Source organism: Lonchura striata, chromosome Z (assembly GCF_046129695.1).
Source record: "Lonchura striata isolate bLonStr1 chromosome Z, bLonStr1.mat, whole genome shotgun sequence".
NCBI lineage: Eukaryota > Metazoa > Chordata > Aves > Passeriformes > Estrildidae > Lonchura > Lonchura striata.
This window is the reverse complement of record NC_134642.1, coordinates 13,849,127-13,875,287: the sequence shown is the minus strand read 5'-3', so window position 1 is coordinate 13,875,287 and position 26,161 is coordinate 13,849,127. Positions and strand designations below refer to the sequence as shown.

At 35.4% G+C, this 26,161-nt stretch overlaps 1 protein-coding gene across 3 annotated transcripts in view; it reads left to right on the top strand.

The window, feature by feature from the left end:
• The window catches only part of POLK (DNA polymerase kappa), a 31,584-nt gene extending 6,498 nt beyond the window's left edge, over nucleotides 1–25,086 (top strand). For all 3 annotated transcript variants that reach the window (XM_021531818.3, XM_021531819.3, XM_021531820.3), the window contains 14 exons: nucleotides 365–543; nucleotides 2,915–3,034; nucleotides 8,571–8,723; nucleotides 9,094–9,225; nucleotides 10,297–10,450; nucleotides 12,979–13,194; nucleotides 14,872–14,996; nucleotides 15,179–15,345; nucleotides 17,379–17,411; nucleotides 19,028–19,124; nucleotides 20,188–20,359; nucleotides 21,181–22,140; nucleotides 23,256–23,307; nucleotides 23,458–25,086. In XM_021531818.3, coding sequence (XP_021387493.1) covers nucleotides 406–543; nucleotides 2,915–3,034; nucleotides 8,571–8,723; nucleotides 9,094–9,225; nucleotides 10,297–10,450; nucleotides 12,979–13,194; nucleotides 14,872–14,996; nucleotides 15,179–15,345; nucleotides 17,379–17,411; nucleotides 19,028–19,124; nucleotides 20,188–20,359; nucleotides 21,181–22,140; nucleotides 23,256–23,307; nucleotides 23,458–23,542 — 2,604 coding nt within the window. In that variant the 5' untranslated portion in view covers nucleotides 365–405 and the 3' untranslated portion in view covers nucleotides 23,543–25,086. The remainder of the gene's footprint in view (nucleotides 1–364; nucleotides 544–2,914; nucleotides 3,035–8,570; nucleotides 8,724–9,093; nucleotides 9,226–10,296; nucleotides 10,451–12,978; nucleotides 13,195–14,871; nucleotides 14,997–15,178; nucleotides 15,346–17,378; nucleotides 17,412–19,027; nucleotides 19,125–20,187; nucleotides 20,360–21,180; nucleotides 22,141–23,255; nucleotides 23,308–23,457) is intronic.
• The last annotated feature ends 1,075 nt before the right edge of the window (nucleotides 25,087–26,161 follow it).

Below are 26,161 nucleotides of genomic sequence, written 5' to 3'. Positions count from 1 at the left end.
GGATAATGTACAGGCACAAATGTCATGTTCATATGTAAGGTATAGTGAATGTCCATTCATATAAAGGTATATAGTCCACTTCATATAGAGGTAGTAGCCTTTATCTGAGGCTGGTTTGTGCTCAATTTCTGTAAGGGAGGTTTTAAAGGAAAATGGTTTTAATTTAATAAGAAAAGAGAGTCCTACTTTCTCCAAACACTGATAGAGTTATACTGATAGAGTTATACGCCATTTGATTTGGTGTTTGGGGCAAGTCAGTCACTTTGTAGGAATATAAGTCTTCATATTTATGATAAATAAAACTAATTACAAAATCTAACTATTGTTCAGTTGAAACATAAATATTTTATTACTTTTTTTTCAGATATTGAATCATAAAACCAGTACTTGTTTTGAAGAAATTCAATGGATGACATGAAAAAAGTTTCTAACAGCTCTTGCAATGATGGACTTCTACTTAGAATGGGCCTTAATGATAACAAAGCTGGAATGCAGGGTTTGGATAAGGAGAAAATCAATAAAATCATCATGGAAGCTACCAAGGTTGGTTTAGTTAATTTTTTCCTGATGCTTTATTTCCCTTCTTTTAAGGCCCTCTTCCTCCCTTCCCAAAGTTTTATCCTTCTCATGTGTGCCTAGATAGTATCTTAGAAGAAATTTTTATGTGGGGAGGAAGGAGAGGGGCAATAGTTTAGTGTACTTTAGATTGGATTCATCCACAAGGACATGGAGGAGGACAACTGAGTATATGCTTAAGTGCTCCCTTTTTGTCCAAAGCAGTGTGTAAATACTGCAGCATTTTCCAGATGTAATTGTGAAGACTGCAGCTTCCTCTTTTTCTCCCTCTTTCCATTCCTTTTATTCACCCCATCATTAATCAGCCAAGCAGATTTACTTTTTGGTCATCCTCCTTTAACTGATTACTTTGATGTAATCAAATTTTTCTATAATCTAGTTTTTACTGCCTGTCTTTGTGACTGTCTTCTCAGTATTCAAGAGAGTGGCCAGTATTGTGCAGCTTTATACTAAAGATCCACAGAGGCCCTCACAATTCCTCAAACCTTTGAAATAGTTGTCATCCTAGTTGTTATTGGAGAGTTCCAATAGAACAATATAGGGATAACACTTTATCTGAGAAACTCAGTGTTTTCTTATTTTTCCTTGCACAAGTGTCTATTTTATTTGGTGTCACCATGGCCTGAGATTATGTGCTTTGATGTTTTCCTCATGCATTCTGTATTGATTGATATTGCTCTGTACTGATCTGCCGTGGTGAGGCAGAGGGAGAAAGGAGGAGAGAAAGAAAACATCCTGCAAACAGTTCTTATGTAGCAAGGTTTTTCCTTTTTTTGCTTGCATTTTCACATTGATGACACTTTATATGCTATCAAGCTTGTTATTGATAGTTTTTTTCTTCTATATTTTGTGTTCACTCTTTCTTGAAAACAGTGCTTTGTCAGACATAGCCTGGATAATTATATTTACATAAATTATTTTGTTATAGCAATTACTGTTTCATTTCCTGGTATGAAAGAGAATAAACTGTAAAATAGGCTTTCAAAACTGACATATAGACATCTAACTACTAGCATATATTTCTGTCAAAAAAACTGCAAGAGTTTATAATTGCCAGATACACATCAAGAAATCTGAAAAGAAGCATTGATTCTTTTCCTTAAGCTTTTCTATAATCTTTAAAATGACACCTACAGACACTACCTGCAGCTGTACTGCAAGAGGGTTTATGGCATGTCAACTGTGAAACACCGCGATAAATAGGAAAAAAAAATTAGAACTTACTAATAATCTCAAGAATTGGGTTGCTTTCCACACCTACATTTTGGTACTCATTTCTGAGTCTCAGCAAGTCATGTTTGATGGTATAGGGGAGAAAAGATAAAGGACATATCTGACATTCAAAGAAAACACACCCTAGTATTTTCTAATTCGATATTTCTTCTAATGAAACATTAAATATTACAGCTCTGCCATCATCTTTTCTATAGTTATTATGAAAGTGGATATTTTTGCTTTTTATAGAAATGTTTGAATCTGACTTGGCTGTATTCTTGGTATCAATGACATTTTGGTGGTCAGACACTTAGAACTAAAGATGTGTTCATTTTTGCAGATTTTACCAAGTAGTTCAACAAAAGCCTTTTCTTGTAAATATTATTTCAGTTATAAGCTAAGACCTGTTGCAAGAAAAATATTTTATTTCCTGGTTTTGAATTTTTATCTTTTTTGCGTCATTATATGCCCTCCTTTTTTGTTCTGAGTCAGGAATGAAAGTCACATTATACATTCTGTACATGACTATTGTATTTTTATTAGACCTCCTTGGATTCATGCCTTTTTTTGAAGGAACAATTGCATATGTGAGAGCAACAGGGCTTTTTTATACTCATTTGGTTTTCATCATCCTCTTCCAAATAGCTTCTGATTCTGCAGTGTCCTTCAAGATTAAATGGCCAAGAAAAAACTCAACATTACAAGTGAATTTGACTTATACAACGTCATTACATTTTTCCATATTTATTAAGCTATGTGGAAGCATGAAAAAATGCTAAAATAAATTGTTATTAGAGTTTTGTAGTCCATAACTTGAAGGTGTTGCAAAGAATAGTTTGACTTTCAAAATTTTTATTGTTAGGTGTTAGACTAAATAAACATACAAAGGTCTCTAAATAACTCTTAAACTCCTTTGTGCAGGAGAAATACATGTGTGTCATTTGAAGAGTTGTAAAGAATGAGTAGTCTTTTTTGTGTGTTTTTATATGAAAATCAAAGCATGCATTAGAAATCATCTCTGTGTTTTATGCTTTCTGTATTTAAAGATCAAATGTGGTTGCTTAAAGACAAGTAAAGACGAAAAGAAAAACATAGGTTTTTTGTGATTTTTTTTTTCTTTTAGGGTTCCAAATTTTATGAAAATGAACTTAAGAAAGATCAACAAGTTAACCAACGAATTGAAAAAATGATGCAGCTAAAAGAGAAAATTACAGCACAACAGCTCTTGAAAGCACAGATGCAGGTACTAATTTTCTAAAGACTTAATTGGACTAAATGTTGGATCATAAACATTTTGGTGTGTTCTGGTTTATTGCATTAAATTCTGCCTATAGGCACAGTGTTAAACTACCATTTGATGTTAGATGTACAAAGAAAAGCGCCCAATATTTTGATGGTGTCATCTTAATATAAACTTGCTAGAAGAATAGTTTGTAAAATTACTTTGAAATGTTCTCTAAATGAGTAAAATGAAACAATATGTTTTCAAGTCTGAGTTTGAGGTTATGTCATTATGATTTATGTAAAGCTTTGTTAAATACTTTGCTAATAAGTATCATATCAGTATTGAGTTTAGAATTTACGTATATTTGTGTTCAGTGGTCTGCAATGGAATGAGAAAGATCAGAGTTGTCAATAATATGCCTTTTCGAAGTTAATTAATGAAAATCATCATGTCAAGCATTCACAAGAAATGCAAGTGCCCTAAACTAGACAGGTGAAGAGGTTATTTTTCTTTTCAAATGCTAATGGTAGATAGTAGTCTTCAAAGTATTACAGTGTATGAAACGTTAAAAGGAAGGTTGCACACCAAACATTACTAGACACAACAGAATTAAAATTGTTTATAGGAGCTGAATTCCTTTCCAGTTTCTTTTCCATTTGTGCTGTTATTCAGTCTTTAAATGATTGCTCGCTAGTTTTCCTTGACAGGATTCCTGTTTCATTCACTGCACATAGTGGACTGTGTTCACTGAGGGGCAAATTATTCAATATTTACTGTTGTCCTTTATGTTCGATGGGTGGCCCCAAGCTTTATTTGTTGAACTCTAGACTAATCCAGTTCTGAATGCCAAATTACTGATTTTTTAACAGTGTTTTTTGTGTTGTACAACACATACTGTGAATTCTTAATTCTTGCAATATTCCAGCAAAGTAGACTGATAATTTTTTTTGGGTGTAGATGGAGAACTGAAGCACATGAAGATTAAACACATCCTTTAATTTTCAGTGCCATTGTGAGGATTAGAGGTTGAGCTCTTTTTGGTGTACAAACTTTTTTGTTCATTTCAGTTTTGCAAATCACTTCCATACTTTAGATGCCAGTGTTTCAAATTTGTTCCAAGAAAAGTTTGCCATTCTGAGTACCTCTGAGAAGTTTGTTGTAAGCCTGTATGTCACAATTGTTTTGTGAATCTTTAACAAGGATTAGTTATGACTCCGCTTGTCCAAGGTTTTTTCAGTTGACTAAGGTAGCTTTTAAGTAATATAATTACAGAAAAAATGCTTCTGTTTCCATCCTACCTTCATCAGAGGACTATATTTTAGAGAGAATAGTCTTTCTTATAGAACGAATTACATGAATAACACCAATTTTCAGCAGTGTTATTATATAGTTATGTAATGAGAGAATATGTAGTGCACTTTGTGGGAACAAAAAAATTTCTATTGCTTTGTCTACCTTCATGTTGTCTTTTTCAGAAATTGATTCCTTGATATTGCAATATAATTTTATAATCTTTTAATGTTTCTTATGAAAACTGGTTTCTATACAGAAAAAAATAAACTTAAGAAGATAAATTCTCTCACATGTGTTTTACTGGGACCTGAGTTTTAAATTCTGTGCTTGAAATCTTTATGCTGCTTGCAGAAATAGCAGTCTTCTTTATTTCCAATAGATAAACTGTAGTCAGCTGTCATACTGCACGAGAACTATCAATAGAGGAGTGTAGTAGGCACATGTTTTTGCTGGCTAATTTGAGATCTTTGCTGCTGTAAAAACTTCTTGAAGCACTGGATTTTTGTTCTATTCTCTGTATGCACATAAAATCTGGTTTATGATTGTTTTTGCTCTCATTCTCCCAGCACAAATTCTGACCATTTTGCTCTCTCCTCTGCTTTCTTTTAATTTCTCATATCCTGAATTTTCCTTTCTTGTCCCACATCTACAGATCACCATCAGTCCGCTTTACTAAACTGTCCTTGTCCCAGAGTCCTCATTGAAACTTGTGGACTTGAAGCCAGTCTTCTCTCTATTTGATATTCTAAATACCTTGCACTTTTTCTGTTTCTTACCTACCAGCTACATCTCCCCAGGCCTCCACCTTTTGCTTGGCAAATTTTGTCTTGCTTGGTTTTCTTAATAATTGCTGTGTATTGTTTAACCAGCTCCATTCAGTTATGGATATAGTCAGTTCTTATTATCATCTTCTCTGTTGTTCTTATCTATTGAGTTTTTAATTCTTCTTTTTAGTATACCTTGTGATAAGAGAACCAGTTCTGCTAAAATTTTAAGTGGGAACTATTCTGGAATTAGAAAAGTATCTGTATATCTACCTCTATGAACACTGCATATTCTCATCTGCAAATGAAGTCTTGTTTGTAGGATGGTTAGAGGCTCAGGTATGGTTTCCTAAGCTGGTAGTTGATTTAAGTCCTGTAAGGTAAAACCAGACAAAAATGTCTCCACATCCTGGACTTTTGGACAAAAATCCTGGTTACATGGTGGGAACAGTAATATAATAAAGTGTAGAGTCTGCAACACAATACTATTGGTTTTGCCATTAGAAGGTGTGGAACTCCTTGATGTTCAGCAGTAATTTGAAGTAAATTAAAAAGTGTGCAGCTGCTACCAGATTTGGAAACTGCTGTACTGATTGCTGGTTTTTTTCATCGATGTTGGGTTTATCCCAGATATTTATTCTGTAAATAGTTACCCTTGTCTTGCTTTCATTGAATTTCTGTCTTGCTTGGAAAACTCACATATTCTACTGTGGGATAAGAAAAAAATGAGAAGTTACTCTTCAAATTATCTCTAAGTAATTATAAGGAAAATTAAACTTCTAATTATAATTTGTACTTTTCAGTTGTTTGGTGGTTTTTGGTTTTGTTTAATGTAGCTTAGAAATATATATTTTAAAAGTATCTCTACTGTACAAAAGTTTATTGAAAGCAGCTTTTAAAAACTTGTCAGCCTGGCTTGCATGTAAGGAAGTACTCCACAAATTTTAAGGAGAGGTTTTGTAAGTGCCAAGAATTCTCTGAGTAGATCTGGTTTTGTTTTGGCATATTAATTGTATTACTTTCTTTCTCTGAAGAGTAATTTTTTTTTTATTATTTCTTATCAGTTTAATGTAATTTTTCTTCATTCTTTAGATGTGTATGTTAACTAATCAGTAAGTATGTTATCAATATCTTTAGGGAGAAAAAGCAAAACAGAAGTTTATTATAAATGTGATAAATTGAAATACAAAAGTTATGCTAGTAGAACAGCACTTGATAGTATTAATTAAACAATTTGAATTTGAGAGGAACCTTAAAATTATCTGTAAAGTAGAATTTAAAATAAGGATGTTTTTGATGAATTAAGTGTGACATGAATCCTTTTGAATTAGTAATATAATGGAAATAATATAAACACCCCAGTTTTGGTTGGTTGGTTTTTGTTTGTTTCTTTGAATAGCTTACCCCTTGTGCTTTTAATTTGTCTGAACTAGTTTTCTCGGCATCAGAGAACATACTGTGCTCTTCTGTTTTGAGTAGCCTAGTTTAAAGCTCTGGTCTAGCATTTCATCCCTCATGGCAACTTGGAAAAAAACAAAGAAAATACTCTGTAAATCATTAATCAGCAATTTAAATAGAACATTCCAAGCTCATTTGCCTTGGTTCAAGTGTTTTGAGCACAAAGATAGTTCATATGGTTTTTTATTAAGCAGTTCTGTTGAGGGAAGTAAAAAATAGAAGAACCATGCAAATTACACGTAAACATTCGTCTCCAGGACCATAAATGCATTATAGTCAGTCGAGAGACGTTTCTATACTGGTACCCTGGTATCAAAAGAGTGTGTGTGTCCTGGTGCCAGCAAGCAAAGTGAAACTCTTGTTGTGAAGCCTATTGGGACTTCTTACTAGCAGTAGCAGCTTTTTGTTGTGTAGATTGAGGTTGACTTGTCATCAGTATGGTTAGGTAATCTTATTTTGATAGCACATTCTTTTGGGTTTTTTTCCTGTATTTTCTCTTACTTCTAGAATGATGTGTGATGCTGCTGCCAATATAGTCATCGTAAAAATCCCATGTCAAATATAACACAATTTTTCATGACAGCACATTCATACTCATTCATAGGTCAACACTATTTCAGGAACAAGCACACGATCTTGTGTTTTGGTAAAAACACAAGCAATTTAAGCACAGTCGAAGTGTAGAGCAATCTGCCTCAAAACACCTTGGAGCTGATGAAGCAGTACTGCTCACAGAAACATACATCTTTAACATTTGGAGTGAAACACACTTTGTATACAGGCTGTTCTGTAAATAACTTGCACTTTTCCTAGCAATTTAGTCTTACATGGTATGGGTTCCTGTGACAAAAATTGAGGACTTTTATTGAGGGATTGACAGTAGCTTACTTTGTAGTAATTGAACATGGGTGTTTGAGACCTTATTTCTGCCAAGACAAAATACATTGATGTGTCCTGTGAGCTGCTGATCTTCTCTTCACCATTCTAGGCCAATTTTTGGAAGTGTGATAGCTTCAGGAATGTTGGAAATTCTTTAAAGCAAGTTTTTAATTTTTTTTTTTTAAGTAACTTGCATTTCTAAAACTAAGTGCTTTAAGTAAAGCTTCATACTCAAGGGTCTTACAAAGATTGTTTGAATTAAATACGTCTTTTTTTTGTCACGCTACATGGAGTTTGTTTGGTGGATGGAGTTTTCTCCTGATTTGGCTGGGATAGAGTTAATTTTCTTCACAGCAGCTGGTATGGGACTGTATTTTGGTTTTCTGCTGAAAGCAGTGTTGATAATGAAGAGGTGCTTAGCTATTGCCAACCAAGACTTGCACAGAGCCAAGGCCTTTTCTGCTCTTCTCACCACGCCACCAGTGAGGAGGCTGGGGGTGCACAGGGGCTGTGATGGGACACAGCCAGGACAGCTGACCCCACTGGGATATTCCAGACCATATAGCATCAGGCTCAGCCTACAAAGTGAGGTGTAGATGAATGAAGGACAGACTTTTGCAGTTGTGGCATTGTCTGCCCAAGTAACTCCTACATATGATTAAGCTGTTTTTCCTGGAAATGGCTGAACTCTGCCTGCCCATGGGAAGCAGTGAATGATTCCTTATTTTGATTTGCTTGCATGCACAGCTTTTGCTTTCTGTCATTAACTGTCTTTATTTCAACCCATGGGTTTTCTCATTTTTATTCTTCAGACTCTTCCACCATGAGGGATTGAGTGGCTACAGGAGCTTAGTTGCTAGCTAAGGCTAAACCACAACAGCTGTGTTTTTTTCCACTGGGTTTTGGGGTGGTTTTTTTGCACCAGTTGCTGCAGCAGCATTCTCTTTGAGAGCAAGTTTCCTCCAAAGCTTTGTTGGGTTTTTTTTTGTTTGTTTGTTTGTTTGTTTGTTTTTGTTGTTGGTACTGGTTTGGTTGGGATTAGATTTGTTGAGGTTTTTTTCTCTAACTATATGCAAAATTCATCTGAGTTTTAGGAGTATCTATACTGTTGCACTTCTGCCAGGTTAGTAGTATTTCAATTACTGGTTTATTCTGTTCAGGTGGACAAACTTGTGATAGAACTGGAACAGAACCGTGACCTTAGCAGTACAATTGTACACATTGACATGGATGCCTTCTATGCAGCTGTGGAAATGAGAGACAATCCAGAGCTGAAGGAAAAACCTATAGCAGTGGGATCAATGAGTATGTTGGTAAGGCTGAATGTTAAACTAATACAGAAATCAATCGCATGAATCTTAAGCCTAATAAACCATAAAACAATAGCAGAAATATAATGACACTGTTTCATATGAAGTGTGGAAAAACCCAAAATAATAAAGGAAAAGCAATTCTTAGACTTGACCATGTGAGCTGGATTTTTCAGTAAAAAGTGTACTAAGTAAAATTTAAAGTGTATAAGCAGATTGAAAGGCAGAAGGAGGGGGGGTGAAAATGTGCATAAAATCTTGGCTTTGTCAGTCTTTTTTGTATGGAGATATGTGATTAGAACTTTGTTATTTAATTCTAAACTTAAAGAAAAGTTTTATTACTGAACACTAAACTTATTTGATCTCTCTTAAGTCCACCTCCAATTACCATGCTAGGAGATTTGGGGTGCGTGCAGCCATGCCTGGATTTATTGCTAAAAGGCTATGTCCCCATCTAACCATAGTACCACTAAACTTCAAAAAATACGGCAAAGTGAGTAAAGAGGTAAGTCTAAAAATGGTCTCTAACCAAAAGTGAGTGTACTTGTTTTTAGACCATGTCAATAACATCAGTTCTAGATAGTATGAAAAGTGATAATTTAAATATTAAATTCTTCACTTATGCAACTTTAAACATAAGTCTAACAAAATATTGGTACTTTTGGACCAATGAAAAAGCATTGCACTTACCCAATCTGTTAATTCTGCTGAAGTTACTAGTGTTGCTGATAGAAGCTTTGAAAACCACTTGAGTTTTATTATTCTTAAAAGTCATGGAACATAATCTAGTTACTAGGAAGTTGCAAGTCCATAGGACACATGGAGATGATAATTTCATACAATGCACCTGGTCTATGCCTGTCTGAGGTATATGGATATGTTACAAGCTTAAGACAGGATTGTGCTTCTGTGCTTATAGAATTTGCTTGACATTCAGCTCTTATGAAGAATATGTGCTTCAGACTCTAGCTTCATTTCTATGTATTGCACTCATTTTTAGCCATGATGGGCAGGAAAAAAATTATTAGAAGGTAAGAAAGTGTAAATCTTTATCATGCTGAGTTTGCAGGCAGCCTGGGAAAAAGGGATAAGAGGTCTTCTGTACATTTAAAATCAAACTAGTGCATGACACAAGTCTCCTGACTTTATAAAAATTGTATCAGGCCTTCTTTACTTTTATGAAGCAGTAAATATACAAATATAAAGTAAAAAATTAGTTAATTTTTTTTCACTTCTGAAAAAAAAAGAAAAAAGGCATATATCAGAGTTGTATTCAGATGGTTACTCTAGTGTCAGTGAAGCTATGGCTATGCAGTCCTTAGACACTTATCTTAGTGCCCTTTGCTGTTAAATACACTGTTCAAAATCTGTTTAGTTTTCACTTACTATTAATATCTCACTACTTGGAGAAGAATTGCTGTAATTTTACAATATCAATAATTAATTTATATTGTCAGCATCTGTAGTATTTATTGATCATCTGGAAATTTCAGAGTACATTTTTTCATGTCCTAGTTTTGTGTCAAGATGCTCTTAAAGCAACACAACTCTAAAATTTTACTATATGTTTATCAAGGTTAGAGAAATACTGGCTGAATATGATCCCAATTTTATGCCTGTGGGCCTAGATGAAGCCTACTTGAACATAACAGAGCACTTGGAGGAAAGGCTGAACTGGCCTGAAGATAGAAGAAGGTTCTTTTTTAATACAGAAAGCACTACTGGAATAGGTAAGCAAATTACTCACTTTTCATGAGGTCACGTGACACTGAGTGTTTCTTTTAGATATCTTAGGCAGAACCATGAAAGCATTACATTACAGTTAGAATTTTAAGCTTTATGTTCTTTAGTAGGATTACTTTATTACAATAGTACAGAATTTATCATTCAAATGGCAAAGGACATCTACAAGCAGAATCAGTGCAGTGCAATCTATAAGTAGCAAAATTAAGAATTTATAATACAATATGACCTGGACTGGGTGAATAGGACACAGTTTGCTGTATCAGTATAACAATCATAATCTAGACTCAAAAATCATACAAAAGAACTTCAGTCATTCCCTTAATCTCTGTGGAAGCAGATGAAGGCAGAGGTGTCCCTGGCCATTGGGATGCCCCAGGTCTCACTGTCCAGTGACAGCTCTGGTACCAGCTCTTCCTCAGGACCTGTCAAAGGTGACAGAGAGATGGTCTGGGGCTGCAGGCAGGCAGTGCTGGGGGGCTGCAGGCAGTGCTGGGGGCTGCAGGCAGTGCTGGGGGGATCTGCAGGCAGTGCTGGGGGCTGCAGGCAGTGCTGGGGGGCTGCAGGCAGTGCTGAGGGGCTGGAGGCAGTGCTGGGGGCTGCAGGCAGTGCTGGGGGGCTGCAGGCAGTGCTGAGGGGCTGGAGGCAGTGCTGGGGGCTGCAGGCAGTGCTGGGGGCTGCAGGCAGTGCTGGGGGGCTGCAGGCAGTGCTGGGGGGCTGGAGGCAGTGCTGGGGGGCTGGAGGCAGTGCTGGGGGCTGCAGGCAGGCAGGGCTGGGGGGCTGCAGGCAGCGCTGGGGGCTGCAGGCAGTGCTGGGGGGCTGGAGGCAGTGCTGGGGGGCTGCAGGCAGTGCTGGGGGCTGCAGGCAGTGCTGGGGCTGCAGGCAGTGCTGGGGGCTGCAGGCAGTGCTGGGGCTGCAGGCAGTGCTGGGGGGCTGCAGGCAGTGCTGGGGGGCTGCAGGCAGTGCTGGGGGGCTGCAGGCAGTGCTGGGGGCTGCAGGCAGTGCTGGGGGGCTGGAGGCAGGGCTGGGGGGCTGCAGGCAGGCAGGGCTGGGGGGCTGCAGGCAGCGCTGGGGGCTGCAGGCAGTGCTGGGGGGCTGCAGGCAGTGCTGGGGGGCTGGAGGCAGGGCTGGGGGCTGGAGGCAGTGCTGGGGGGCTGCAGGCAGGGCTGGGGGCTGGAGGCAGGCAGTGCTGGGGGGCTGGAGGCAGTGCTGTGCTGGGGGAGGTTCAGGCAGGCAGTGCTCTGGGGCTGCAGCTTCCCAGTGCTGCAACAGGGTCATCCACGGCACTGGGCTGGCCGGGTGTTGGGACATGCAGGAGGCTAAGGAGCGAAGTGAACACAGCAGCAGAGAATGGCTGCTTGCCTTATGAAATAGTATAAGACATGCTGACCACATTACATGGGGTTGGGAGCAGGGATTGCCTGTCATGTGCTTATAATCTTCAGATAAGCTGCACCCACTGAAAGTGTAGATGCTTCAGTCCTTCCATAATTTGTCCTCCCATATATTCTCTACATCAAATTTAGTTAGTTTACAGATTAACTTTCTCTACTGCTCACCTGTGAATAAAATGTACACTGCTAATGACTTGGACTTGGAGAATTTGTTTTATTTTAATATGAATAAAATGTTTGAAAAGTGATGTTGGATTTTATAAACCAAATGGTGTGCATTACAATTCAGCTTGATAATTTTGGAAATAAGTAGCAGGAACACAGCAGGATTTCAGAAATCTTCAAGATATTACTGGATTTCACTTGTATATCCACTTGGGAATAATAGAAAAGAAGTAGTCATACAAGTGGTTGAATGATGCACAAACTGGAATATTTATACTACCTGTATTCAAAATTTCTGTCATTAAGAGGATAATCAAGCATACACTACTACAGAAAAGCATTAATAAAATAGAAAGCAACAAACCAGCATAGTCTTTACAAAATCAGTGTCACTGATATGTAGTCATGTGTTTCTTCACACTTGTGTGATTTCTTTGTTCCTCTGAAACACAAATGCTCAGTGTGAAACTGTAGTAGTAATGTTTGTAGAGTCAGATAAAGAGCTACTGACATTACTTGTTCTACTATGGCTGCAGTTGAAAATGAGAAGCTCACCAGGCTGATCATTCTAGAACTAGATATTCCAGAACCCTGATTTTATTTAGAGAATATTGAAAAAAAAATCTGTGGAAGAGAGCATCTGGCCTTCAATCTGACATAAAACAAAAATAATGATAAAATCTCAATGGTTTTGCTATAGCAACGGGCCATTAAATAAACCTTTTGCTTTTCTGGAAGTTATGTCTGGTCTACTAGCCAATTCCTTCTATCGCAGCCAAGCTCAAATCATAGCACAAATGGAGCAGTTGCATCTCTCCAATTTTTAAACAAAAAACAGTGCAACTGCTTTCTCTAAATAAAGATAGAAATAAAACTGCTTATGAACACTGAAGCCACTGAAGAAGGAAATGTGTCTATATGGATGTATTAATTGTTTGTGTTTCTGCCTAACTTAGATAAAGATTGTATAAATATGTCTGCCAAATTTAACGAGGGTGAAGTCTCTTCTTCACCAATACTTTTTGAAGACAACACATCTCTGATGGATGACAGCCTTGAACAAAGAGATCTATCAGTGGAAAACTCAGTTGTCTTTGGAACTTCTGCAGAGGAAGCTGTGAAGGAAATTCGCTTTAGGATTGAGCAGAAAACTCAACTGACTGCTAGTGCAGGTATCCAGATACACAGGAATAATAAGTAATCTTTGTATTTCCATAATGTCTTCTTCTTTCATCTCAGAGGGCATTAATTAAGAATTTACCCTTGCCACACCCTTCTACTGCAACCAAAAATTATGCTGTCTTTGAAGGTCTGCAAAGAATGTGACTTCCAATTACCCTAAGAGATGTCATGAATATCCAAACCACTACTGTTCCTTTTCATTTTGCTCTTTTTTTAATCATTGAAACAGTTACATCATCTTTTTGCTTCTTTCTACTTGAAACAAGAATAAGCAGTGAGGAAGAATGACCAGTGCACTTGAGCTAATCTTAGCACAGATGGTTGGTTATTCTGTATCATCTGCATCATGTAAATTGTTTTTGTCAGTGTGTCTTACCGAAATCTATCACTCATTTATATACTGCTTTTAATTTGAATAGCAAACGTGTGCTGTTAAGTTTCTAATTTCAAACTGTTCCTTGCTTAAAACAATACCAAAATTCATTAAAATTTTAGTCCTAGAGAAGTAAATATATGTTGAAGTTAATGAGCTCTTCAGTAGCTTTTTAACATTTATCAATCAAGTTATTTGTCTTGACTTTTAAATCTCAGCTATTTTGATTGACTAAAACCAGTGTATGTCTCTAACCACTTAGTTTGGATGCCATCCAAACTGCTTTATGAGCCAGGTCAGTGAGACATCAGGCAATGGTGAGCTTTGTGAAGCAACTGCAGAAGGTCAGGAAAGTGGAATGTGAGCAGAGCCAGATAAACAGCTAGTAAGGAGACGCAGCATGAAACCCCCTCCCCTGTATGCTATCTCATGAATAACAGCAGAATAACAGTTTTGTTTATTGAAGTTTTGTCTTCTTAAAGATAAGATAGTGTGTAGAAAACAGGCATAGCTTTTACAGGTCAAACAGGGGTCTTAAGCCCAAAAATTGAAAATAATTAGAAGGGTAACTGAAAAAATACTGATAATGAATAGTAGAGCTATTTCTGCCATCTTGAATAATAAGTTATACCAGTGAGCAAATGTAAACTTAGACTTCTAGGGCTGTAGGACAAAGTTATTCTTTCTTTTGCTAAACAAATTCCAGAGTTAATTTGTAGAAACAGTTACTTTGATAGAAAAGAGCCATCCCTCCTAATTCCTCTGATGTCTGTGAAATATATATAAATTTGTAAATTAGAACATTCCAGTGGTAGCCCATAAAATAAGAGAATTTGTTAAATTCTCTCAAAAAAATCTTTTTGCTGAAATACAAGGAAGAAAGGTCTCCTTACTTAAAAGTTAATTGTAACTACTATTGTAAGCATTTTCTTTCTTCCCATAATCACCATCCTATAAATGTTGACACATGTAACTGATGTTATTTTTAAGGACTTGGTATTTAACCCCTCTTGACTTACTAGCACTTGTTGTGTTACTCTGACTATCTAAAAATAGGAAGTAGACTTTATTTAAGATATTTTATGTATTGCATGTGTTTATGTTCTTTAATGATGGTCACAAAATATCTTTGCAGAATTGTATCAAATGTGGTTATCAGTAATGATAATTCTTTTCCTTATTTTAGTCTTTTCCAAGTGTAAAGGCTACTCTTTGTTTATAGATATTGGAAAGTTTAAATTAAACTTTGTCTTATGTTTTTTAAAAATAACCGTGTTTTTTGTTTGTTTTTAAGGAATAGCACCAAATACAATGTTAGCAAAAATGTGCAGTGATCATAATAAGCCTAACGGCCAATACAGAATTTCTCCTGAGAGACTAGCAGTGCTAGACTTCTTAAAAGACTTGCCCATTAGAAAGGTAAGAGACACAAGGACATTTACTATTCTGTCATGTAATGTTTTTATGTTCTAGAAGCAAGATTTTTACTGAAAAGACAGAATTTTCTAGGTAATCTTCCCTGTTGTGTTTGATTCAAATTTTCTTAGTAATGGATCTACAAATGGGAATTTTTCACTGTAATGTTACATACTCTTTTCTAGGTGCCAGGTATTGGCAAAGTGACAGAGAAGATGTTAAAAGCCCTTGGAATTGTGACTTGCTCAGAACTTTACCAGCAGAGGGCGCTGCTTTCTCTTATTTTTTCAGAGGTATCTTGGCGTAATTTCTTGGATATTTCCCTTGGTTTGGGCTCAACGCATTTGGAAAAGTAAGCCATGGGGGTTTCTTCCTTCTGTGTTAACAGTTTTCTGAATGTTTCCTTGTGTGTGTTACATACTGAATATATTATTTAATTGGCAAATATTGCGGAAATACATTTGTTTCCTATATTTTTTCAAATGTCTGATGCCTGTTATTGTTATACTTATGTCTAAGATGCAGTAGCCAAACATGAAAAAACAAAGGTTTGTGCAGCCATATCTAAATATGAAATCCAAACAATCTTGTCAGGGAAGTTGTACATAAGTGTATGTCAAGAAATTAATGTAGGATAACCTTATAATTATCAAAATAGCTGAACATAACTGAGATGTCCTGAGAAGAGTTGTACACTCTCTTTTCTTCAAAAATAATGCATATTCATTGCTGTTTATGATTATTGGATTATAAGGAAAATAACAAAGGTATTTGATCTTCTCTGGTGGTGAATTTTCAGGGAAGTTTCTGTCTCTCTTATGAGGATTATGTATTTTTAATATCAACATGTGAATTTGGTGGAATAGAACTGAAGATTATTATATCCTTCTTAATATATGTTCTTTAAAGGTTGACTGTACTTTAATGGCTTTTAGCCTCCTTTTTAGGATGAGAGAAGTCACTCTTAGCAGTGCATTATATCTTTTTAACAATATTTGTCACTTCTAAGCCTGCCCTGGAGGCAAACATGTTGTTTAAATAGACTGAAAACATTGCATTTTACTGTTCGTTTAAATAAGAGCCTTAATTGTGTATTAATTCCTTTTTAAAAGATATTCCTTTCCACAGTAATGAAATTCTATTTTAAAGTAGCTGGAAAATGATTTGATTTTATTAGAATTTCCAGAGTGTTTTATGCACTTCTGAAAGACCTATTCTGCAACTGTAATTATATTTGTAACTTCTCTGACAATAATCTTCCCTTTTTTTTCATTTGCCTACAAAATAATATATGTAGTTAGCAGTTCGAAGTCCAGTAATGTGATAGCACAAATTTTTCTGTTGCTTTTTTTCTACTCAGAGTATAAAAATATTTTTGAAAATATACAGTAAGACTAACTTGGTGAAGGTGACTTGATAAAAGATAAAACACAGTTTTCAAAATATTTTTTTGTTAATAGATAAACAGACCTTGGACAGTCTTTTAATAATTAGTACACTCTTCTTATTTACCCTAGTTAAGTGTTTTACAGCCTGGGATATCTCCCAGTACATTCTGAAAAAAAAAGGAGCATTTCAAAGGTTAGGAGTTTTAATGGTTTAATTGTTTTAATGTCTAAGAATTTTTTTGTCAGCACCAACTTGATTTCAGTGATTTTAGTGTAGAAAAAGCAAGCACTTAATGTATTAAAACCTGGGTATTCAGGAAATAGTTAATCTTATAGTTATTGTGTCTGACTATCTTCTCTTAAGAAAATCTGATAATACCAAATTTATTATTTCCAATACTTAAAAACAGAAGAATGACCTGAAATTGCTCTGAGGCATTTCCTTATGTGCAGAAGAGTTGTTAAAGGATACTCAATTAACAGTAAGAAGAACGAAAGCAACAAACAAAAAAGCTTTAACACATCAACTTTAAGCTGACAATCTTTTAGACTGAAAGCAAGATATTTCCTCAGATAAAGGAAATATTCAAATATACATGTATGTATGGGATTCTAATAGCTGTACTTCACAGTTATAGCTGAGACAGCGTAGGATTTGTAGTTTGTTTTTTGGTTTTTTTTTAAAATCAGACTCCCTCTGATATAATAGGTGAGTTCTGAGGGAATTTTTTGTTTGGTTGGTTTTTTAAACTTTTTTTTTAATAAAAAGACACCTATGTCTGACCTATGTCTTTACTTAATCTACAGTATTTTTTTAGTTGTTCTTTTTACACTTGCTTAAACTTGATACACAATATTTGTAGAAAACGTTAGCATCCAGACTTTATAGAAAAGACTGCTGTTAGTTATTTGAGTAAGTTTGGTTGACTCTGAGTTTATTGAAAAGATAACATTTCTACATCAAGAAAGTATAATAAACTTTTTTTCCTCTTTAAAGGGATGGAGAAAGAAAAAGTATGAGCACAGAAAGGTATGCTTCTTTAATATTGAAAAAATACCATTAACCATTGGAAGCACTAAATACCAAGTAATGTATACTTTTATTAGTCATGTAAATTTGATCATGTATTTATTTAAACATGCACATACACAACAAGCTCATTAAATCAGATTCAAACTTGGATTATTTTTTGTCCTTAGCTTCAGAATTCATGGAGGTATATTTGTCAGTTTGAGTATTGTCTTTATCATCCAATTCTGCTAGTGCCTTTAATGCATCAAAATGATCTTTAAACCATAAGATAAGGTGGAAATATAGCTTGAAATTTTTTAATCTGTTTATGTCAATATCAGTGTAGTAGTCTGCAGTCACATGTATTTCCTAACTTAAGTTTTTACCAGAGTAAAGTTCATTAAGAAGGTAGTTAACTTTTAAAAACTGAGTTCTGCCGTGAGAATCTATAAAACACCATAATAATTACCCCTATCGCTGTGTGTTTTTTTAGAAAAGGTGGTAAAAAAAGATGCTTAGTCCTGTCATTTTGCGACTTAATAGCTGTGAGCAGCTTAAATAAGCCCAATACGATTTTGGTACCATTACAGCTGAAAAATTAATGGCTTTAGTGTTGTGCTGCCTTGCAATCAGACAGATATTTTGGACATCTTTATAGTATCTTTCTGTATTGCTTTCTTCCTTTCTTTTTTTTCCTCAAAGGGAACAGTTTTAGACCAGAAATGCCTACAGGCTACTGAGATCATGAAACTAGTTTATATGGGGGAAAAGACAACCCTGAAATAGCATTCTCTCTATCCTGTCCCTTTCAAGCCTTGGACTTTCACAACTTCTCAATCACTGCAGAATTGTCTAAATAGTATGAGTTACTCCTTGGATAGTGGTATGAGACCCACAGTGAAATACTCATCCAATTAGTTTGACAGTATGCAAACATTCTTAGGGGAATGTTAATCATAATAGAGGATGCTTTTTCAGTACAGTCGGGTAAAACTGACTATAACCTAGAGATGCAAAATCCACTATAATTTTATTGACCTTACATTTGTAAATATAAAACTTGACATGGAATAATCTATGAGACTTTTCCAAAGCATGTGCTGTCTGTAAGTTTTGCTTTCCATTTCTCTTGAAATGACTGAATGTTGCTTTTCCTGTGATGTTATTACTGAAAAGCAAATGTGAAACAAAAAGATAACACTGTAATTTCTGTTCCAAGAAGCTGTAGCAAAGGCAGTTGGCAACATTTTTGGCAGAAAGATAGCTTTTCCTCCTCTGAGACTAGACAAATTATCCTAGTTGGCATCTTTTTCTTAGCATGTGCATTATTTATTTCTGATATTTGGCTCTGATGTTGACTTCCAGCTCCTCGCTTTCTTCTGATGTTATACAGTATGTACAAATGAGATTAAATGCAAATAACTTGGCTGGCTCTATGAATTCACTTACTGTTAGTCTTCTATCTTGCAAATACTTAAGCATTGATGACATTAAATTTGAATCATTTTCAAATAGTGCATGAAAAATTGAAACCAAATTATTTCATTGTTTAACTGTATAAAAAATACTTTTAGATTGCAGACACTGAACATACTATAGGATTCATACTGAAAAAGTTAATATTTTTGTCTTAGAACATTCAGTGAAATAAACACAGCAGAAGACCAGTACAGTTTGTGTCGTGAGCTCTGCAGAGACCTTGCTCAAGAGTTACAGAAAGAGGGACTTAAGGTATTTATATTATTCAGGTTATTATTATTGAGCTTTTATTTTTTACTTTTTACTTTCATTATTAAAAGATGACTTGCATAAAGATGCTTTGCACTCCCAAAAATTCTATACAGCTTTAGAATAAATGCTTTAAGCAGCATCATGCCATGCAATCTATCTTCAGAAGTCTTAATTTTTTAATTTTCAGATGTTCAGGATGACTTAGGCAGCATTTTGTTGTTGTGTGAGTGGCTATCTAGCAATATGTGTAGGATAAAAATTAAAACGAGTTTTGAAATATGAAAAATTAATCAAGTTGTTTGGCATGTAAACATTTTATTCTAAAACTAATGTTTGTAAGGGAATAATAGAGCTGATTGTCCATAATCCATGCTTTGGTCAATTGTGGAATACTAATGTATTTAAAACACTGTTTCTCTCCTGTATACATACAGGATCTAGTCAGTAGCCAGTTTTTTAGTTTAAGAACTTGACATATGCCAAACTTATTGACAAGTTATTCACACCATTCAGAAGTATCAATAGTAGAAACAGTCCCTTTATTCCTTCTCCCCAGATACCTGTTTTTCACTTGAAAAGAACAAATATTTTCTTTGAAGGTCTTATGGTAATGCATGGGATTATATTTAAGACATAAAATAATTGTTAATCTTCTTCAGCCATAAAAGGTTGTCTCAAAAGATAGGTTGAAGGGGAGGCCATCAGCTAAGGAGGACAAAGGGATAAGCTTACAAAAGCACCAAAGAGAGTGCTAGTTACTTACATTTGGATGGACATTATAGAGCACACAAATTGAGAGGTGCTGCCAGGGAAATACCAGTGCCAAACACAAATAATGTCTGTAGTTGTGATAGCACTGTGCAGGAGGAAGTAATTTTTCTATGAACCTGTAATGGGATATCACTTTTAGTTAGGATATCTGGCACTGAAAATTTCCATATGAGGAAATAATTTTTTTTAGGTGGGGTAGAAGTTGCATCTGTAGCCAAAATGTGAACTTTATGTGAACTGTGCCATATATGACATACATTTTAAACATTTTTTAAATTGTATTTTTTCCTAGGGTAAAACTGTTACATTGAAGCTTAAGAACGTGAACTTTGAAGTTAAAACAAGAGCTTCGACTGTGCTGTCTTCTGTTTCTACTGAGGAGGAAATATTTACTGTTGCTAAAGATCTATTAGGAACAGAAATTGATAGTGTTGCACCTCACCCTCTTCGGATAAGACTTATGGGTAAGATATTTCAAATTCATTCTTCCTTTTCAGAGTTAGGAAATCTGATAGTGTTTTGAAATAACACACCATACTTTAAAATAAAACTGGTATTAATGCATTTATCTTTTTTCTATTACTGGTAATATTTGCAAAGTGAACAGATCTGTGCTGAGTGAGTAATTTAGGAAGTTTTACTAATGAGTGCTGAATGGTGACTTAGGAAGTTTTACTAATTGAGGTGGTACTTTTTTTATGCAACAGCTATCACATCATCGTGACAGTAGAAACTTGAGTCATAGCAGTGTTTAATTCTGCTGCTTTAAATGAGCTTTTAAATCTGCTTTGCACCACAACAACAGAAGCGCTTACAGATCTGAAAGTACAGAGTTCTGCAGGAGATGTGAACATTTCTGATGACAGTAAGCTCTGTGTTTTGACCCTGAGACGTGTTTCAGGTGCTTATGTGTTCTGCTTGAAACATTGAGCGGTATATAGTTTACTTGTCTAAGATACTAGAAAGTGCTGAAGAAAAATATGTTTTGATGGGTGAAGTTCATGCAAAACTTTCAGACTGAATTCTGTGTAACAGTATTTATAACTTTGTGCTATAATGCAATGAGTTAAAACTTCAGAGTAATAAAATTAACAATATTGTTGGATTAGTCATTGGTTCTGATAAAATTGTATTGACATTGTGATGCATTTGGAAGTAGTCTAGCATTTTTTAGAGATAAATTTTGCCTTTATTGAGTGAATGTATACCTCAAAAGGGTTTAACTAGGAGTTAGTATCAAGTTTCATATAATTATTATTATTATAAGTTTCTTTTTCATCATTAGGTGTACGAGTATCAGGATTTCTAACTGAAGAAGAAAAGAAATACCAACAAAAAAGCATTACAAGTTTCCTAAAATCAGGAAAAGAAATTGGTATCCTTAGGCTTCAGCCAGAGAAGGCCAACCAAGAGTATTTCACAAAAAATTCAGAAGCTCATAGAGGGAGTTTTTTTGATCAAAAGCGAGCAGCAAGACAACTAAACAGTGAGAATATTTCTCCAAATGAAAGCAGAAGTAAGCAGCTCTTTCAGGATGATAAATCACCTGCAAATTTTATGGAAGAAACAGAGAAAGTCACAGATTCACAGAATTCTGATGTTTGTAAGATCTTCACCTGTCCTGTTTGCTTTGAGAAGCAAAGCAGCAATAATTTGGAAGAACTTAATAGACACATTGATGAGTGCCTCAGTGGGATGTGTGTTAAAGATACTGTGGAAATATCCAAGAATGACAGTTCAAGAGAAAATACATCTAACTTTCTTCCTCAATTTAAAAATGAGTGGGTTGATAAATGTCAAAATAATAAAACAGATCAATTATCAGGAACAGACCAGTCTGCAAGTGTATCTGACAGCTCTACTGACAATAGCACCGAAAGATTTAGTCTGATAATACCTGATAAATCTCCCAGTGAACAACAGCCTAACAATCTCAGTGACATTGCTAGAAACGTGTGTATGAAACAGTGTTTCTTCCCCAAACAAGCATCACAAGACAATGAACACCATTTTGACAAGACTGAAGTTACAGAAGGAGCTAGTTCATCCTGTTTCTTTGAAGCCAAAGAAGACAGTGTTCTTGTTTGTCCAGTTTGTAATTCAGAACAGAAAAACACCAATCTTACAGCATTTAACAGACACGTTGATGTCTGCTTAAATAAAGGCCTTATCCAGGAGCTGACAGAAAAAGAGGATTTTCCTACTAAGACTTATAATATGGAAAACTCAAACAGAGTTTTCTGTGGTAAGTATATGCATATTAGTTTAATTATTCAAATTGTCTGCATTTGCAATTAAGATACTTTGGCAGTGATGTACTTTGAACTTTCTGGGACTTTGAAATTTTTTTCTCAACAAGCTTATTTAAGTATGGACTATATAGGAGTGAACATTTTTATTTAAAAAATATCAAATTGATTTTCATGACAAACTAGATTTATGAATGTGATGTTAGTTTGTCAATACTCTCCCATTTGCCACAAAAGTGACACATTAATTACTGCTTATTTCTGGAAGTTGTATGTTGGTTACACTCAACCATATTCAGAAAGGTGTTTGTGAGGCCACTGAGATTAAAATGAAAATCAATGAGAGCATCATCAACCTTTATTGTTTCAGATTCAGTTAACAGAGTGGCTTCATTATATCATGTGCTGGCAAAAATAGAGATGAGAACTAGAGCCTAAAGGAAGAACTTCCAATTCTGTTTTATAGCCAATAAAATATATCACATAACTTCACCTGTAACATGCCACAGGACTATCATTCATGTTTTCTGAAGTAGTTTCTCTTTTTGACAAAGAATTCATATTCAGCCAGATTAGAATGCTTATGCAGGTAGTAAAGTATCTGCTTAAAGTAGTCCCTAATCTATTTTAAGAACCTTATAAAAAGAAATTAAAATGCTAGTGTATTAGAATTTTCATAAAACAATTAAGACTTAAGATAATAATATTTTACAAGAAAATTTTCAAAGTGATACTGCTTTACTTGTGCAAACATGTTTTAATTTAAATGGAAGGCTTACTTTAGGTGAAGTTTCTTTTCTGCCCCCTGGAGGATAAAAAAATTAAAACTATGATTTTTAACTTCCATCTTGAAAATCAACTACATTATGCTGTAATATTTCTGCAAAGTGTTACAAGATTCAAAGTAATTGCTTATAATTCAATAACATAAAGGCTTTTTGGTTTTCTCTTTTAAAAATGGTAATATAAACTACAGTGTTCAAGTTGCAGATAATAAAATGCTATCTGCTTGAGATAGATTAAATTTTAAAAAAAGTTCTTCCATCGATGTAGTTTCTGAAGCATTCTTTATTGAAGTAACTAATTTTGGTTGTTTTCAATTACTTTTAAGGAGGTTTAAGCAAAGGACAACAATGCACAAATCCATCACAAGGAACAAAAAGGTAAGTGTTTTTTGAAAGTCTGAGTATCCAACTTGTTTTAAAATACTGAAGTCTAGAAAAATATTCAGTGTGGTAAAACCTGAATTGGTATGCATTATGTATTTTAACTTCTTACTGTGTTTTTTTTCCTCCTTCTTTGTTTAACCCTAGGTCTGGACTAACAGCTTCACAGTCAATATCAAAAAAAGCCAAGTCAAGCAATTCCAAACATACAATCAAAATGTTTTTTAAATGATTGTATAGCAACGTGTTCTATATGAAGACTTTCATAGAGTTTTATGACTGCAAGTTAATTTAGCATTGGCAGTGGGCTGGATTCAGGTACCTGTCATTTTGGAACCATTCCATAACTGTGTAACAAGAACATGATGTGTGAGACAGAGAAGAGATAAAATAATTTTTTTTTTATTTTTCTTTATTTTATTTTCTTTGGAGAATAATACTTTTTTCCCCACTTGTTTCCAAGAATCAAAATTTGCTAGCACTTTGATTTAGCTCCCTAGAATACCCAGGAATCATTAGCTAGGGTGCCCCACTGTACTTGCTGAAGGCCTTCTTCCCACACCTGAATTTCTGTCTTCCCTATTGTAAAAATAAAATTATGAGTTTAACTGTGTGATAACAAAGAAGAGTTGAGTGGCTCGATTTCAGCTAATGTTTGTTTTCGTAGTGGACACAAAAATGTGTTTGTCTCACAGGATAAGAACAAGAACTTAGAGCACTATCAAGCTTTCATTGTTACTGAAAATTATTTCAGTAAGAGCTGACTGACCAGATCTGAAGGACTCGTCGTGGTGAGATAAACAACGACTTCACTTGTTTAAAAAATGTTTTAAAATCTGTTGATTGAGATGATTCCTCCAGGATACTCAGACAAATGCTGTTTGATCTTTGGCCTTTCTAAAGGGACTGAAAATTTTTTTACAGTTTGAAATTGTTACCAATGAGTAGCACTAAATTTATTCTAAATAAAAGGTTCCATGGTGCAATATTAATGGATTATGTGCAAGCACAAGATAATGAACCTTCTTATTGCTTAGCTATCTTTCTCTTTTAAGTTACTTTGTATTTCTGAATAAAGTGTCTTCTGTGAATGCATATGTGGAAAGAAGAATGTAAGTGCAAATATTTAAAATGCTCTGTTTAGATTTTTTCTGTTCACACCAAATTGTTTAAAGGTATTTTATTATAATTAAGTATTTATCAGACAAATAATTTATTATAACAGCATGTTTCTTAGAAATTATACAAACAATGCCAAGCCCTGTAGGAAATACAAATTGCTTTTTCAACTGCAAGGTCTTTTAAAGATGTGGCTGCTGTAGAAACAACTATTTTGTTGTTCAACTGTATTGGGATTTGCTTGTTTTTTAAACAAACAGATGTATACATGGTATGTATTAAATGCCCAAGCCAGTTCAGAATATGTTTCCAGAATTGCTGGAATGATTACACCATCTCTACCTGCTTATCTGTTTGTTTGTCAGATGTCACTGTACCCACACCTCTGTCATTTGAATTCATGTCAGTGCTCCCTTACCTGCTTCAGACCAAATCAGCTGGACTAGTTCAGACTGTAAATTGATTTAGTCAAATTTTTCAAACTGGGTCAGTGAGCACTCATCATGAGCTGGTCTGTTGACATACATGGGAACTTCTGGTAGGAAATACATAAAAGCAGCTGAGGGAGCGTAAGTCTGCTAACTGCTGTTTAGAAAGTGAACACCTCTCCCTTTTTTGGTTTGTACCTCTGATTCAATAAAGTGTAGAATGTAAGTATTACCTTGTCATTGTGTGTATAACTTTAAAACGTCTACTTTTACATAAGCATTACATAGCAAAAAGTAAGCTACTCTTACATGCTTGAAAAAAAATAGGTTAGTTGGCTTAGCCTCAAAAGTTGCCTTGTCATTTGTTTAACAGGGAAGTGTCAGAGTTATCCTATTGTCATGAAAAGGTTGTGGATGTGTCGGTATTAATGTGAAAATAAAACTTATAGTGTGACTGTAAATTATTCCATTGTGTGTTGACCCTAGCTGGATGCCAAGCAGCCCCCAAAGCTCACTCACCTCTGCAGCTGGACAGGGAAGAGAAAATATAATGAAGGGCTTATGGGTTGAGAGATAAGGACCAGGAGAGATCACTCATGAAATACCATCATGGGCTAAGCAGGCTCTAATCAGATAATGTAATTAGATGAATTGAATTTATCACTAAAAAAAATGAGAGCAGGCTGAGAAGTAAAATAAGATCTTAAAACACCTTTCCCGCATCTGTCTCTCCTCAGCTCTGCCTCCTCCCCCAGTGGCACACAGAGACAGGGAATGGAGGTTATGCTCAGCTCCTCACACCTTGTTCCTGCTCATGGAGAGGAATCTTTCCCCTGCTCCAACATGGGAGACAGTTCTCCATGAACTTCTCCAACATGAGTCCATACCATGGGCAGCGCTCTCTGTGAACTGCTGCAGTGTGGGTGACTCTTCCATGGGGTGCTGTCCTCCAAAGACAGGCTGCTCCAGTGTGGGTCTCCCACGGTGTCACAAGTCCTACCAGGAAAGCTGCTGCAGCATGGGCTCCTCTCTCCACAGGTCTGCAGGTCCCTGCTCCAGTGTGAGCTTCCCATGAGGTCACAGGCTCCTCTCAGACATCCACATGCTCCAGCATGGGACTAAATTTACTTTCCCAGGATTGTTTTTTCGTTCAGCTGAGTTACATTGACCTACTGGAAGTACAGTTGGTGAAATTGCCATATCAGACTAGTGTATCAATTGTAAAGATTTTTTTTATATCACAGCCTCTGTATACCAGTAATATTTAAAGGCGATAAGAACTGTGAAATCTCTTTATCTAAGGT